Source organism: Phalangium opilio, unplaced genomic scaffold (genome assembly GCF_054372755.1).
Source record: "Phalangium opilio isolate 3A_F unplaced genomic scaffold, DU_Popi_V2 ptg000329l_1, whole genome shotgun sequence".
In the NCBI taxonomy this organism is placed as follows: Eukaryota; Metazoa; Arthropoda; class Arachnida; order Opiliones; family Phalangiidae; genus Phalangium; species Phalangium opilio.
Window position 1 is genome coordinate 4,670,058 of NW_028324226.1, and position 17,606 is coordinate 4,687,663.

General features: G+C 42.8%; 2 protein-coding genes across 9 annotated transcripts in view; one reads left to right on the plus strand and one right to left on the minus strand.

Moving 5' to 3' along the window:
* Positions 1 to 5,104, minus strand: part of LOC149610430 (terminal nucleotidyltransferase 5C) — a 62,076-nt gene extending 56,972 nt beyond the window's left edge. Inside the window, exon 1 of the mRNA XM_089858784.1 lies at positions 4,378 to 5,104. Within this exon, the coding sequence (XP_089714910.1) occupies positions 4,378 to 4,488 (111 nt within the window). The 5' untranslated portion in view covers positions 4,489 to 5,104. The remainder of the gene's footprint in view (positions 1 to 4,377) is intronic.
* LOC149610427 (uncharacterized) overlaps positions 1 to 17,606 on the plus strand; it is a 176,916-nt gene that overhangs the window by 133,938 nt on the left and 25,372 nt on the right. The window lies entirely within an intron of this gene.

Genomic DNA, 17,606 nt, shown 5'->3' on the forward strand with positions numbered 1-17,606 from the left:
AAACCGCCTCTATCTCACGAGAGAGAGAGAGAGGGATTTGGGGTTGCGTAAGTAAAATGCCTGCCTATACGAAACGTAAAAATCTCCTTTATTCCATTGGATGATTTTTTATCATGTGACCCATTTAGTAATCGTCTCGACCGCTTGGTGGCTGCACCGCGACAGAAATTTCAAAATTTTCTCTCTTCGGATCTTAGCGCTATACGAGTTCTGACGTCACAGTAGCCTGCGGAAGAGGCCCAGTTGTAACCCGTATTTGTGTACTTAGAGGCATGATAAACTTATGATATGGGGTAATGTAAAATAGGCTATCTCGTCTCCCTCACGTTGAAATCTTTCAAAATTTATACAAATTAATCAAATTAAATTGAGCTTTAAAATGAACCTCATTTCGTTAAAGAGACCCAACTAGGCATCAACTACGATACTCGATATTAACTTTCTCTCCCACGCTTTTCCATTTTATGTTCTTCCTTTTCTCTGCCATTATCGCAAGGGTAATTTGACGTCATTGAAACGTGTTAACGCGTCTTAATTGAACAGCTGTTGATGAATTTTCTCGCAATCTTTATGAACTCTACTTTATTATTTTTTTTTCTCGCGTTTATTTTTATTTTCATTTTACAATACCGGATTTGAAACGCGGATCAAGATTAAAGTAATCTTAATCGTAATCCTCGTTTTTTTCCCAGAACCTCGTGCGATTAACCACCGCTGTTAATGTACATGGATAATTAAATATCGCCTAATTAGATCCGTCTTGTAACTCGGGGGGTACTGTTTAATGGGGTGATGAAATTTCAGACTTTTATCAGAACGTTTGGTAAAAATAACACGTGATGATAATTAGCAACAAGTGTTTCGAAATATTTATGGCGTAATAATTTTGGTTTAATCGAGCTTCTATTTCAGCTTCTATTCACTAGTATAAATAATTACCAAAGTTTGACCTTGAATTTTTATGATTTTAATCTCCGTGCATTGAAATTTAAACCACAACACTAAACAAACTTGTCTTATGTCAACTAAAATTATTGGCCCATTTTTATTCATTAATTACTAATTTTGAGATATTTTGTATCTATTTGTTGAGAATTTTGGGCTATTTTGTATCTATTTGTTGAGAATTTTGGGCTATTTTGTATCTATCTGTTGAGAATTTTGGGCTATTTTGTATCTATTTGTTGAGAATTTTGGGCTATTTTGTATCTAATTGTTGAGAATTTTGGGCTATTTTGTATCTAATTGTTGAGAATTTTTGGGCTATTTCTTTAATAATTGGGCTATTATTATCCGTAATTCATAAATTATTTGTTAATATAGGAAGACATGTTTACCTATTCATAGAGAATTTTACCCAAAATATTGTCGAAATTTGCTAATAAATCGAAATAATTAATCTTGAAAACCAGAAATCTTTCAAACAGATAAATCTTCCGTGATCTATAACCATTTTGCCTTATTAGAAAGAATCTTAACCAATCAAATAACACTAATTAATCTAGAAATATGTCCAATGGTTCTCAATGAACCCAAAAGACCTTGAAGCAATAGTTCCATCACTCAGATACTTTGTCCCTATAAAATTTTATCAATAGTTATGTTAAGGCAAATAAAAAAAAATAATATTCGCTTATTTTATCGAATTTACGCTTGTTTTTGATTAGTTCTTCTCCCTTCGATAACTAATCGGTCTGAGTCAGTAAATAAAAAAAGGCCGATTTTTAAGTTACCTCGACACTGAACAGGCGATTTTACGTTATATAAAACATAAGTTTATAAGTGATATGTTCCATAAGTATGACACTTCCTATACTTCGTAATGCTAGAGACTTACAACTCGAGGTAGTCCGAGAACAAGCGAGAATTGACTACACTCGGTTAATTTTGCAGTACTTCAATCTTCCTATTTAGTCTGCATTACTAAACCTTTGACAGCGCCTCACCAAGCGTCGCTTTACCTCGAATCTATGACCTACGTCACTTCATGACAAGCTCCAGTTTGTAACCAGTGACAAACTTACGGAACATATCTTATGAATATATGATAAAATTAGATAAAATGTAAGAAAAAATTGTGCTGTCATAATCCAGTGGTTTCTGAAGCCTAAAAATTTAAAGATAATAATTTTTCGCCATTTTAGTATTTATGCTACTAAAAACCTACATTAAGAACTTAAATTACTAAGAATTACCCACAAAACAGTAGTATAATTCAGCAAATTACAGTTGGTATTTTGCAGCAATAATTTAACATCTTTAGACATCATTACCCTTTCGCGCAACCTCTAAACTAAACTCAAATAGGTCAAAGGTCAAATCTATTTTATAGGTCAAACAAGTAAGGTCAAGCACTTATGTTTACTTATAACGAAACGACTGGCTATAATACACTAACGTGACTGAAACACTTAATTATTTGTTCTGAAGATTTGATAAAACTTTTATTGATATTTTTTTGTTTGTTTCACTTTGAAAGGTGCAATCAAAACCGAACGATTTAATGGTGTAACGAATAGCTTTTGCATATTTTGCACGAAACACTTTACACCGTTTAATAAGTCATAGTCTTTAAGTGGCTTAGAAAGCAACGCCAAAATCCCCTTTGAAAAACCCGATATCGCAAAATTCAGAAAACTCTAAAATCCCCTTTGAATATTTTTGAGCAGAATTAATTTTAAGCGCTCATAGTGAACCCACTATGCTTGGGGTTTAATCAAGGTTTGTTTCTTTATATAATTTGCTGGAACCCATTTAAGACTTGAGAACATTTAAAGATATAATTGAGCTTGAGTGCTAGGCATGATCTCCGCTCTTCCCCCCCCCCCTATTCCCTCACGTTATCACCATATTGGAAAGCTTATGACCGAAAATAGGAGCTCTTAGAAAATTTTCCCAAAATGAGTTCGGGTTCGTTCTCGGGTTTTATGTTGCTTCTAACGAATAACAATTAGATAAAGGGGAAATTATTATGCAACGACATAAAGTGACGTAATTTCCATGAATGACGTCATCAGTCCTAGTTATGGTATACTGAATATAAGAAAAAGAAATCCAAATGATTCCTTAAGCCCAAAACATAAAAAATAATTGATATTCTTTGGTAAAGGTACAATATGTTTATTATTACTATTATTATTGTATGCACCTAGCAACTAATGGAATTTTGCGTAATATTAGCCGCTAGTACGTTTAGGTGTAACGTACTAGAAATTATTCCATGTCATGACCTGCTAATACACTCTCGAAACAGCTGTTTTGATACCAGTTATTTCAGTGGTACATAATGACACTCTGATAATGTTAAGAGAGTCTCGTAGGATTACCCACATTACCAAGGTGACCTAAATAACTACACCAAAGTGACCTATTGACCGAGGTCAAGTCGATCGAGTTAAACATTTAGACAGGAAAAAAATTTCTCATGTCATTAATGACAAATTTCTTTTTTTTTCCCTTGATAATTGTAATGTTGATTGAGTGCTAGGATTTATGTGTCGTCAATCGGTTTAATTCTAGTGCGATTTGGATTCATTTTGTTAATTGCAATTAGTGATGGTTGAATTAGTCGATATCGTATGTAGAGTTTTTACTGGAACCGATACCGATTTTAACCGATTATTTAACCCAATGAAACCGCCGATTTTTACCGATTATCAAGATTAAATTAAGCTCGAACCGATATATCGGTTAATGTGCCATCCATATCGGTCACCGATACCGATACCACGTCGATTTGTTGCAACCGATACCGATTTTAACCGATTATTTAACCCAATGAAACCGCCGATTTTTACCGATTATCAAGATTAAATTAAGCTCGAACCGATATATCGGTTAATGTGCCATCCATATTGGTCACCGATACCGATACCACGTCGATTTGTTGCAACCGATACCGATTTTAACCGATTATTTAAACTAGGTGAGATAACCGGTTATTTAGTTCAATTAAACCGGTATCAACCGATGTTTTAACCGATTATTAATCGGTAAATTAAGCTCTAACCGATATATCGGTAAAAGTGACAGCGATATCAATCACGGATACCGATATCATGTCGGTTTGTTCCCATCACTAATTATAATAAAACAATTAGAAAATTAACATGCACGATATTTCTAATAAACAAAAACTAAGAAGGAGAACAAATAATTTAATTTAAGAAAGTTAATGACAATTTAAATTAAAGGGACTGTGAACAGAGCCTCGCACGAAATTCAAGTCTTAAAGAGATTTTTCTTAAAATGTAAATCCAGCTCGAGCACCCAATAACCGTCACTCGATTTAACCCGATAACTCTTCAGGTTTAATTACACTCAAGGACAGTGATTCGTTTAAACTTTAAACTAAGAAATCCAGAAATGTTAACTTACTTTAATTTTAAGAGTCAATTCAATCTTTTCGTCGGAATCCGTTATTTTCTTGGGCGATGAATTTGTACTTTTAGCATTCCGATGAGGCGAATCTGTCCCTTTTCTGGCCATAATTACGTAATATTTAGTAAGTGTCCGAAATTAAAAATGTCCTCAGTTCAGTTTTAGTCTTCGAAATTAGAAAATTTCCAGGAACAAAAGTCTTTTCACAATTTTACGCGAAGTTAAAAGCGTTTAGTTAAAATTTAAACTATAAAAAAATAAAATTAAGAAACTAATTCGAAATTAAAACGAAAAATATTAATTAAAATATGAAGTTTAAAAAAACGAAGCTGTCGAGCTAATTCTCAAGAACAAATCTCGACTGTTGATTCGAATTCTTTTATTTACTTTTTATTTCTTCTTCTTTTTAAATTTGGAATTCCAAAATGTTTTGATGTTTCCGCTATAACAGAGCTTTTCCTTTTATATAATGATGAGTAGAGGTTTTTGTCGATCGGTGCCGTACTTGTTTAGAATTGAATGTCCCTTCGCGCCCGCTCGAATCGCGCGATTGAGACCGGTTGTTTGTGAAACGGTGGTTTTTAAAAAGCTTCCAGAAGATTCCTCGCTCCGAGGAAAATGTTTCCGAGAAGTTCTACACCAAGGGGCAGCGTTTCACTGTGACGGATTTATCATAAGTTACCCTTCCCGCAGCCTCTCTCGTCTCCCCGTTTTCAAAAAGAGAGAAGAACGTCAAGTTAGAGAACCGTTAGAGAGCGTTTCAGACCTCAAGAGAGATTCGCGTTCCGTCCACTACAAAATTGGTAGCGCTGCTTTCCGTTTCTCTGCGGCAGTGGTGTGCCTTTTCGGTCAAGGTTGTTTGGAACGTTTGGATTTCCCATGGTTTTTATATTAACTTGGGGAGCTTCGTTAACTTGGGATTGAAAAGGGACAAAAACATCCTGATACAAATGACACTTTGAGGAGGAGCTAACTATTTCCCTTTATTGATGTCAACATGACCCAAGCTTCACGAGGTTCCTAGTTTGATCCTTGGGTTTTTTAGGACTTAACGTCATAGGTTTAAATTGTAGCCATGACCAGGTCCGTTGAGAGAGTTTGCGGGTCCCAGGGAAATTAGGAAATCGGGGGCCCCCATCAAGACAGCCCTATAGGTGGAACGGACCCCCTAGAAGGTAGGGGCCCCGGGAAAACTGACCGACTTGCCCCTTCTCTCTTGACTGCCCTGGACCGCTGTCCATTACTAGGAAAAAGCAAGAGCATATTGCTGTCTCCCTTGTACATTGTGTAAGGGTCATGCTTCGAAAAATGGGTCGGTACTCTAGTCTTGAAGGAGAGAGGGATGGAGTGGAACCCTAATACATGTAACGTTGCCTTTATACCCCACCTATGGAACGGCACCGAAGTCATCCCAGCATCCACAGCGTTTAGGTAGGGTCGTGCAGTACGTAATCGTAAAGGACGCCCCTCACATACATACAAATACAATGACAATCACCGAACGAAGGGTAGGGGCGTGCGCTAGGTACACTGGTAGAGTTACGGACCTGTGCCGCAGGTCGGCCATCATCATTTCCAATCCATCTTACCTAATTTATCCCTTCTCTAGTAAACTCACGAGACTACCGACAAGAAAAGGGATATGATACAATTAACCTCCTCCCTCATCGCGGTGTCATAAAGTTTTCCGGATAGTTTAAACCTCTTCTTGGATAAACAAACCCTGCAAACTCCAGCTTCCCCCTCTTTCTCAGCGTCACAGACCGTTACCGTGGCAACGGGAAAACGAGAGCAAAAGGATTAAAGTTTTAGAGATGTTAGAGGCAAGAAGGGGTAGAGAGAAACTGCACGCGTGTTGGGTAAAACTGTTTTAATACAGCTGCCTCCCACTCGTCCCACCCACCCACCTATCTGATTTGCTTTTCCCCCCTTCTTCCGTCCGCCATTCACACGTTTCGTGACGTCTACTGTGACGTCAGACGTCTCTTACTACGCTCTAATACGTAGTTCGTGTTTGAGAGACAGAGAGAGGTGGGTGATAAGTACTTGAGTGATAGAGTCCAACGTTTCGAGTTTTTCTAATTTATTTTTTTTATTTTGTGGAGGAACTGTTTATCAAATCAAACACAATATGACGACGCTTGTCAACAGAAGAGAATGAAATTTTCGAGTTACTAAAGTAACTGATAGCGTCAGACGTAGCTTAACCCTAGTTTTCAGCTCTTTGAAACTTTGGCTTGTTTTGAATTTGATGCTTTTGAAATTGTTAAACCTAGGAAAATTAGAACTGATAATATTAAATCCTGAATAACGATTACACTTTTTTTAAAGGGAGTGTTAGGCAATTAAAATATTTTGTAGTCCAAAACGAGCGTCAAAGTAACTAGTGCTATCATCCCATAACATTTTTGAAACATGGTGTTAAAATACGGTAATTATCCACTCTAAATTTCGGTCTTTATGGTTTATACTCACTTTAACCTTTATGTAATCAGCGGAAATTAAATATGAGGGTCATATCAGTATATACCTATCCTTGAAATCGTCATATCGCCGAAATTACTTTCAGTAATTAACTTCTTTTAACGTGTAAAAGATGTTTTATTTGACTAGTCAGGTAGTAAAGTTGTCTCAGTTGCCTGTTTCGTGACTGGTGCAATTGTATTTCACGCTTACTCGTGTCGACTTGGATTATTATCGTTATTTCATAGCTTAACCATTCGATATTAAAAATATTACAGTTGTATCATAAGATAAGTTAAATAAGTTCGTTACTGATTACAAAATGGAGCTTGTCATGAAGTGACGAAGGCCATAGATTCTCATAAAGCGATGCCTGGTGAGGCCCTGTCAAAGGCTTAATAGGAAGATGGAAGTCCTGCAAAAAATTAACCGAGTGTAGTCCATTCTCGCTTGTCGTTCTCGAACTAGCTCCCAGTAAGTCTCTAGCATTACGAAGTATAGCTAGTGTCATACTTACGGAACGCATCTCGTAAACTTATGGTTGTATTGACAGTTAACATGCGATATCCTTTCGCTCTAAAATTTGACTTCTCTAATCTATGAAACGACCTGAATAATTTTGTCCTTTCAAATGAGTGTTGATCATTCGTGATCCTAATCAATTTCTTTTTAATTTGTTCATTTTTATTTTTTATAAATGAATCGATTTATTGTATCGTTTGTAAAATGGAAAATATGGAATGAAACGTCTTCGACATGCACATTGGTGTGCAGCGGGTGAAACATTTCTACAGGGGCGTATTGGAAATACATTAATAACACAATGGTCGGAAAGTGAAAGACGAGGCTGCACACCTGCGCGACCAGTTGAAATCGAACTTTGGAAAACTCACTGTAAAGGACTCGTTGAAGCGCGGAGGGGGCGAAACTTACACTCTCTCCCCGAAGCACTCTCAAGTTAACCTGTCGAAAGCCCGGGAAAAACGGGAGTCCAAACGTGCCTCTCAACGAAACCAAACAGGCAATGATGACAGCACTTCGGACGGCGACCTCGCCGATCAGGAGCGCGCTTCCCCCCCGCCTCCGCTACGGGACCTCTCGGCCCCACCTGCCGTGACCCTCGACGCGATCCGGGACCTGCTTCAAACGGAACTGCAAGCCTTTAAAAAATCAAAGGAGGACGATGATAACGCCATCTTGGCCAAGATAAATGAACTAGGGAAAAAACAAACCGCCCTCCAAACGCAAATTGCCTCAACCTTTCAGTCCATTAAAAGTGACATAATGAAGGACGTGCGAGCGGAGCTGGTGTCCACTGCCAACGCCGTAGCCGTCCTACAAAAAGGACAAGCGGCCCAACTCAGCACTGCTCGGGCGACTACTGACAGTGTCTCCGCTATGACACACTCCGTCGCGGATCTCCAGACCAAACTGACGGGGTTCGAAATGGATCTTCACCGCCTGAAGTCTGAGATCGCCTCCACCATCTCGAGCCAGCCTGCGTCAGTCGACACGTCCAAAAATCTTATCGTATTCGGTCTGAAATCATCCGCCATGGACACCCCGGCCACCGCTGGCTCCTGGCTCCGCACACACCTCTCGCTGGCCTCTAAACAACCTGTGCAAATAGAGGCCACATCTCGCTTTGGCAGGCAACCCGAGATAAGCCGACAACCAGTTAAGGTCACTTTTGCCACTGCGGCTGATCGCGACGCCGTCCTTGACGCCACCAAAGAGCCTTGGGCTGCCGTGCCAGACGTCGACGTAGACGGGCGGATTAAGATAGTTGCGGATCGCACTGAACTCCAACGCCTCCGCCTCCAGGTCCGTCGCCTCGCTTCACATGTCCCGCGAAACAAGACAACCAAAGCGCCGCCGCCCCTCCCTAGTCGTGAGGACGCTCGCCCCGACGCCCTGCCGGACGCAACGGCCGCCGCAGCTCATACTCCTGCGCCAGCCGCTGGTTCGTCCCCCTCAGGCCCGCCATCGAAGACCAAAAAAAACCGCCGGCGGGGCTCGAACTCTCGGGCCCCACAGTCCCAGTCCTAATCCCGTGCCGTCCAGCGTTCCCCCCTGACATTCGACCACATCCAGTCCCTTCCGCCCCCAGTGTCCCTTCCGCCAAGCGCGGTAAGAAAGTGAAACGTGGTAAAAGGCCTTCTAAACGGGCTCCAGCGAGCCACCGTATGGGGTTTATTAACATGCAGGGCGGTCGCGGTGCTACGAAGTGGCAGGAACTGGCCCATATTATGGATCGGGACCGGATTGATATCATGGCGGTAGCGGAAACGCATTTGCGTGATGGTGAGACTCCCCCGATATCGGAGGGGCTCCATTGGACTGGCCTCAACAGAATCCAGGGTGATAAACGCGGAGGGGGGATAGGCTTCCTATCGTCCTCCGCTGAGGTTACAGTCCTCAAGCGCTGTTGTGAACATCTTTGGGTGACCACGCCCACGACGCCGCCGCTCAACGTCGCGGTGGTCTATGGTAGCGCTGGTAGATCACAGGAGGTCTATCAGAAAAATGCGTCGATCTATTCCTGTCTCGCGTCAGATATCGCGACTATGGACCCGAACCAAAGACTCTGCGTGGTGGGTGACTTCAATGGTCACATCGTGGAACTACCTCGCGAAGACGCTACTGGGCTTCACTACGAAGAAAACGCTAGCGGAGCGCTCCTAAAGACCTTCGCCGCTGACACGGGTCTGGTCATAGGCAACCTCTCCTCGTTGTGTAGAGGGCGATATACGTGGCAAGGACCAGTATCGCGCACGGCGGTGGACTTTGCGCTCTACTCGCCATCCCTCGCCTCCCTCCTCGTGAGCTTCATCATCGACGAAGATGGTCACCTCAGCATCGGTAGCGACCACAACGCGTTGGTTCTGGAGTGGAGGAACGATCCCAAACCCCCGCCTCCCGTTTTGCCCGACCCCGAGGTTGTCACCCCGGACCGCTATACCTGGGACTTCCAGGATGACAGAGCGATGTTAGCGTTCTCGTCCTACATGGAGACTCGTGCTATCGCCGGCCTCCCCACCTACGATACTTTTACCGCGGCTTTATTCGACGGTATGAACCTACACCTGCGCAGGAAGAAGCTATCGGCCCGACCGCACAAAGGTCACACACCGAAAAGGTGGTGGGATCAGGATGTTAAGGACGCGATCCTAACGCGGAAACAGCGCAACAAAAGCCATAGACTCTCGGTCCGTGCTCATGAGCCGGTCCAGGTGACGCGGCAAAAATGGCTAGCTTACCAGGATGCTCGCCAGTCTACAAAGCGTTTGATCCAAGACAAGATTAGGGAAACACATCGCAGGACTGAAAGAGCAATACTCGCAGCGGGACGTGACAAGGGCCGAAAATTCTGGCGTCACCTCAAGCGGCTCCGTAGTCAGGGCAAACGATTATCTACACAGCTAAAGGGGTTAAAAACAAAGCAAGGTGCCATCCTAACGGCCCGCCAGGACATAATCCTCCGCATAGTCGAATATGTCCAGGACCTGGAAGCTGAGCTGCTTGCTCCACCCGGCAGCGGGCCAGGGTCTCAGGGACCTACCCCGTCCCCACCTTCGTTGCCGACTCCACCTTCGGACCTCTGTGACGCGTTTGATATTGCGGAACTTCGCCAGGTCCTCCTCCAGTTGAAATCTGGTAAGGCCGCGGGCCCCGATGGCGTCTACACCGAACCGCTAAAAACACTTGGGCCAGCAGCCGCTTTCGCACTTCTCAACATTATCAACTCCATGAGGGCAGAGAACGTAGTCCCTGCGTCCTGGCTGCGCGCCCGAGTCTCTCTCATATTCAAGGGGAAGTCCAAGGACGAGGCCGACCTCGCTTCCTACCGCCCGATCGCTGTGTCATCCATCCTCTACAAGATGTATGCCCTCCTGCTGAAAAACCGGCTAAGCCCTTTCCTTGAAACCGGCCACCTCTTGGAGGAAGCCCAGGGCGGTTTTCGCCCCGACCGTCGCCTTGCCGACAGCCTTTTCGTCGTCACACAGTTAGTAGATCTGGCCCAACGGGCAGGTACTCCGCTCGAAGTCGTCTTTCTCGACATCCAAAAGGCGTACGATAGCGTGGACAGAACGCGTCTGTGGGCGACTCTCGCTACGAAAGGCATTCCGCCCGCGTTTATAGAGGAGATCCGGCGCCTATACACGGGGTCGTCGTATGAGTATACGCTGCATGGCTGCACCACCGCGCCCATTCCCAGTCTCGTTGGCCTTCGTCAGGGCTGCCCCCTCTCGCCTCTTCTGTTCCTGGTATACATTGATCGGTTGGTGGCTAGTCTTATCCATCTCCAATGTGGCGCAACGTTGCCGGCTGTGGGGAACGGGGAGGCGGTTATCATCTCCTGCGTCCTGTACGCTGATGATATCGTTCTCTTCGCGAACTCCCCCCGCGACATGCAAGCCCTCCTGGACGCCTGCAGTTCCTTTGCCTTGGAGACAGGCCTTCGGTTTAGCCGTGAAAAGTCTAACTCTATGGCTTTCTGTCGACTAGTCCAGCACCCCGGCTACGTTCTTCAAGGCTTCCGGGTCCCAGAGGTGGACGAATACGCTTATCTGGGGGTAGTGCTAACCAATGTCGGCAACTACCTGTCCAAGGCCGCCAACGTGCTCGCACAGAAGTGTAACCGCCTCCGCTGGTCCGTCCGCAACCTTGCGGAAGGGTCCTACAATAAATACTCCGTCGGTCGAACCTTATGGAAATCCGTTGCAGTCCCGGCCCTCACTCATGGAAATGAGGTACTTTGTTACCCCAAATCGGTGTGTGATACCTTGGAGCGTACCCAATCGATGGTTGGCAAAACGGCACTAAACGCGGGTTCGATGGCGGCTTACGCGGCAATCCAAGGGGAAATGGGTTGGAGCTCCATGGAGGCCAGAGAAGCTCGTTCCAAACTCAGGTACCTCGGCCGCCTAAAGTTCCTCCCCCAGGACAGATTGGCCAAACAAGTGTACGAGTCCATTCGTGCTAACGGTCTAGAGACCGCATGGACTTTCCGCGTCGCGGCGTTGGATAGAAAATATGGGGTCGGCACCGCTAGGGGTGAAGCAACATCCTATGCCACCTGGGCCAGCCAAGTCGACGGGGAAACAACCGAGCACGCTGAACGGACGTGGCGCTCCGCAATCTCCGCCAAGCAAAGCCTACGGCACTACGGGGCTAAAGCGCTTCCCTCCGTGGAGGCCTGCTATGATGGCTCTCACGGAGGAGGCCTCCTTTTCCAGGCACGGACGGGGTCCCTGCTTACGGGTGTCCGCCGCGCCGACTTCGGCGATTACCAGCGCACCTGTCGCCTCTGTGGTCTCCAGGACGAAGATGTCTTTCACGTCTTAATGGCGTGTCCAGAGACATGTGCCTCCCCCGCGACTTCCGATTGGCGACATGTCAATCGTGGTAGCCCGTTGGAAGTTGTCCTCGGTCTGGAGGGCTCCGTGTGGGACCACGACGCCGTTCGGGCCATCCTCACGACCTGGTGGACCAAAAATGAAGCCTGGCGACGCGCCCACCCTGACTCGTCCATACCACATTATCTGGACCGATAGGTCTCAAGACTTCCGTCCCCCGCTGCCACCACAAACATTTGCGCATTTTGTTGGACTTTTTAACTTCTGCTGCGCTCCCCCAATTGTAGGGAGCCGCCCTGTTTCAAAAGGGCGTACCATTGTACGGCGAACAATTAAACCTGTAAACCTGTAAACCTGTAATGTTTTTGCCCCTGAATAGGGGCTTCCCTTGAATAATTTGAATTTTTGAAATTTGAATAAAAATATTATCAATGCTGATATTTTTATTAGTAAATTCAAAAGTAAATAATATAAAAATAAATATGACCCTTCCCATTGTCGGTATCATAAGAAAGATATGTTATAGACGTGTTATCAGGGATATATAAAGCTAAAAGAAATCATTGTGTACTGATTTCCTCAACGTATGTAGGGCGGGGGATTTTGTGGGAAAAAATAGCCTAATCCTTATGTATGCCGAATTTTACCTTACTCTTTACGCGGGCCTAGGAATTCGCGTTGCTACCAACCAATGAAATCACAGTTAGAAAGACGTCTGAATTATGATGAGCCATGACGGATAGTAAGTTCTCAAGCCCGGCCCACAAACTCATCATAGAAATTAGCAAGGGAGATATGGAGCCGCAATTATTCCGATTATCTGTATGCATTCTTTATGTTACAGATAGGGGTTTCGAAACTCCATTATTTATTTAGTCTAAGACGCCATTTTCCAATATCCCAAGTGACTCTTTCTTGAGTCAATTTAAGAATCCCTTTAAAAGTCAGGACCAGTGCCTTGATAGATAGGTTGTAATAAAACCAAGAAGTGATAACTAGTTTACTAGGGAGAAGGTATAAGATGCCTTAGTATTCGCGAACCATAGTCCCAGTCCCCCTTTCAAAATACAAGGGGGGACATAAAAGGAGGCCGGACTAATTCGCCTCTCCTCAATCGGAAAATACGTAATTTTCGTCATTCGTGTCGCGCTGACGTAAGTTTTAAAGAGCCAATGAGATGCTGGTTGTGATTTTTAGTCGGGGATTAACCCCGGACCTACGTTTGGACTGGAGATAAAGCTGGAAATGTGGCGAATTTATACTTTCTCCCTAGTAAACTAGATATTGCTTCTTGATAAAACCTTATAAAATCCAAGCCATTTAGTCCCTACCACGCTGAACCAATATGGTCTCAATTTTGGGCCTAATCTGCTTCAGAATCTTATAGTACCTGTACATTGCACTACTTCCATCCCTCGAGAAAGTTGAGATACTAATCCCGTAGGGCCTTAGTGTTACTGGTGGATTACCCCCAGCTGCTGCCCAGGTCGTCCAAGCTCCGATTTCGTAACGGCAAAATGTACGTGTATAACTTCCCTTCGCGTGACTTCGTGTCGGAAAGCTGACACCAATATCACGCTAAGCCTAACGGCACCACAGTTTTTATACTGTTTTTCTTGGTAAATATTTTCGTCAAAATGTTATATCACCATTGACGTAGGTACTTGACGGTTGCTAGTAGGCCTGTATGCTTCGCGAGAATCGAGCTCAGCTGATCATACATCTTGATTGACGGCCATTGAACATTTTAAGTTTTTTATTGCTCCATTCAATCTTATTTTTGTAGACGTATTTCTGCTTATTCTCGCTCGGTTATGCTAGAGAAAAATTATTTTTCATTGGGACAGCTTATATAAAAACTAATTCACTATTACACAGGTGGGAGGCTGCCATCTTAGGTTATTTCCTTCGCGCCAACCCAAGAGGCAACGCAAGACGGAGCCTGAGTCTGCGGTAGGCTAGCTGACTCGCGCTGCCTCTGGCGGTGCTTCATGACGCCAAGGAAATACCCAAGAAGGCCGCTTCGCCCTTGCGGTGTTTGCTTCTTCACTGGAATTAATGAGTATGGAATTTATGGCCAACTTGGCGCGTTGGTATCGGTTTTTATTCCCTTTAACGTAAGTTCTTAAGATATGTTCCATAAGTTTGTTACTATTTACTAAATAGTATAACATGGACTGCAAAATTAACAGAGTGTAGTCAATTCTCGCTTGTCGTTCTCGAACTAGCTCGAGCTGTAAGTTCTAGCATTACGAAGTATAGGTAGTGTCATACTTATGGAATATATCTTATAAACTTATGCCTTAAGTTAATAAATCAAAAGCTTTAACTACGAAGTCATATCCACATTAAACCGGTATCTTTTTTACTTCAAGAAGTCTCATTTCATCTATAAAGTGTATGTTGTCTGTTGTTGTGTTTCTGGAAACAGGTGCGTTAACTTTTCTCGAACATACTTCATTTTCTATAGCTATTCATCTTATATGAACATATAATTTATATTTATCTGCGGAAAGTTTTTACCTAGAACTAAGTGAATTCAGTAAATTTCTGTAGTCTAGTGTCTTGATTTATGGATTTATTTGTAAAATCTACTCACTTCATTGTATTTAAAGAACCATTTTAGCTACGATTCTGAAACTAGTTTTGTAGTGAAGTTGATCTTCAGTATTATACAGGGTGTTTCTGATAAGTGCGCCATTAATTAAGGGGATCTGTTTTTTGGGGGGGGGGAGGGGAGAATCAATTTTGAGTCGAAAATGTAATTTCTATCTCCATTTTGCCGTCCGGCCCACTGTTTTCGAGTTATGATTTGAGTGTTTTAGGGATGACCCCTTAATTAAATTAGAAATCATTGCTGTTCAGTTTCTTCATTAAATTTAAGGGGTCGTCCGTAAAATACTCAAATTACAACTCGAAAACTATGGCCCGGACAGCAAAATGACGATAGAAGTTACATTTTCGACTCAAAATCGCCCAAAGAACACCCCTTAATTTATGCCAAACTTATCAGGAACACCCTGCATATAACTAGCCCAACATTCTTACTATTTGTACAGAAATAATTATTTATACCCATGTGATGTAGCTTTATTTATTGGAATTAACTTTCATATATCATTATTTATTAGTTAGTTTAACTATCAATAACGATGCTCGGAGACTTGTTGTCATCACAATAAAAACTCAAAACCTTTGTAACACTTGTATTGTTCGTTGAAGGCATTTAGGGTACTGTATCTCTAGTTTTTAAACTGCTTATTCATTCAAACGACTATGAAAGGGTTTTTACCGTTTTTAATTTAAACAAGTATACGTTTTGCCTGAATAATAAATGTTATATTTACGCGTTCTGATGTTAATATAAATAAGATAACGTATACACTTCGCCTCTACCGTTATTTTTATACCTGCCAGCCGTTGCGACAGTCTGTTTTGACGTGCAATTTTCCTAAACCTACTGAGTTATAAAACCACTTTTTTGGGTTCAAGGATAATCCCAGATTTCAGTGTGAAGGTTACTTAGATATCGTTTAAAATGTTAGTGGCAGTTGTTTTCCATCGTGGAAAATTTTTGAATCTACGATTCGACTGTTAGGTCGAGTCATGAAAACATTGGAGTGACTCATGGAATTTTTATATTGCCGCGATGGTATAGTAGAGATGGTCCGATACCAGTTTAAACCGATACCGATATATAGGTTTAATGTCATATTTACTAGATTTTCGACTCATAATCGCCCAAAGAACATCACCCTTAGTTTATGGCAGACAGGGATAGATTTAATTTTATAAGTACGAATGGAGAACAGAGTAATGTGGGCGCGCGTCAAAGTCCTGGACCCCCTTCCACGGAACGGAGGGGAATGAAAGAAGAGTCGGTTCATAGCGACCGAGTTAAAAAGGCATTACGTATTTTTTGCCCTCCCCGTCAGCAACGTCATCAAAACGTAGTTTAAGTGAGCCAATAAGATAATTTAAACTTTTCGTTACGTGTTGGAGGGAGGTGCTCTATACTGGGCTCTGAGTTGGACTAAAGTAAATGCTAACCGTTCTCCATTCCTACTTCTAAAATTAAATCTATCCCTGGCCAGATTTATCAGAAACAGCCTGTATAAATGACTATTCTAAGGGTTATGGTTAACAAAATTCATTTAAATCGGTCAGAACTTACAAAAAATAACCAGAAACCTTTGAATCATTTTCTGGACGGCATTTTGAAAGTAAAATACGTTGCAAAAAGGCAGCTAATATATCAGAAAGAAAAGGTCACGTGCACGGTCAAGATTCATTTCGAGTCTTAATTTACTTGACTAATTATTTATTGTTCTCTTGATTTCTTCATGGTTCAAATGGCATCCCACAACCAGATTATCCCCATCGGAAATAGTCACAATGCTAACAACCTAGAAAGTTGACCCTAGAAGATCACACCATAATAGAGAGGTTAAGCAAACTAGCCTTTGAAGATGCTCAAAGGCACCTTTTAACATTATTAGACCATTTCAATGTAACAATGGTGTCCGTCCAGGTCTAACATATGTTCTAAAGACGAGGGAGAAGTCTGTGTTCCAGTGTTTGCAAGTGCAATCATGAATTCATTTACTAAATTTAATAAATGAATTCATGGTGCAATATATAGACCATTTCGATGCAACTAAGAGGGAAAGACATCGGAGTAAAACTTTGTCTTCCATCTTGCTTTTTGGCGCCTGCGCTGTAGCCTCTTTGTATCATCATGAGAGTGGGCAATGTATCAACCCCGATACTGATGGTTGCCTGCCCCCTATTTTAACGTCTAAAAGGTCTATGAGCACCCAAGGTTTTGCTTAAACTCTCAGGATACGGTGAAGCGGAGCGGTCAACGTAAATCGGACATTCGAGCTGCATCGAAAATAGCAGAGAGGTTGCTGTTTTTTTTATCCAACAGGGAAAAGGGCAAATTGAGGAGGGGGCGTTAAATGTCAGTGAGCTAAGCCTTGGTCTTTTTATAGCCTCGGGAGTCGCGGGCTATCGTTTGACGTTGTTTACAATTGAAGCCTGATAATAGAGGGTACACGAAAGTACCCTTAGGCTTAATGAAAGACTCTAATCTATTATACATGAAAAGATTCCCGAAGAGGCTTCTTCCCCCCCCCCCCCACCCCCGCGGCGGATTAATTCTTTGGCGAGAATATCCGACCAGAAAAGAAAGATGTATAAAAGAAAAAAAGAAAAAATGCATCCTTTCCGTAGCGTAGGTGGGCAAAAATAAGATGGAAAGATAGGAGTCGGACACTTGCAATCCCCAATTACTGGACTTGGAGCAAATAGTCTGCTACTACAAACTTTCTCGTGACGTCACATCCTCATATTTCTTACCTCGGTTTTGACGACCATATTGGAAGTCGTCAGCTTAGGCCA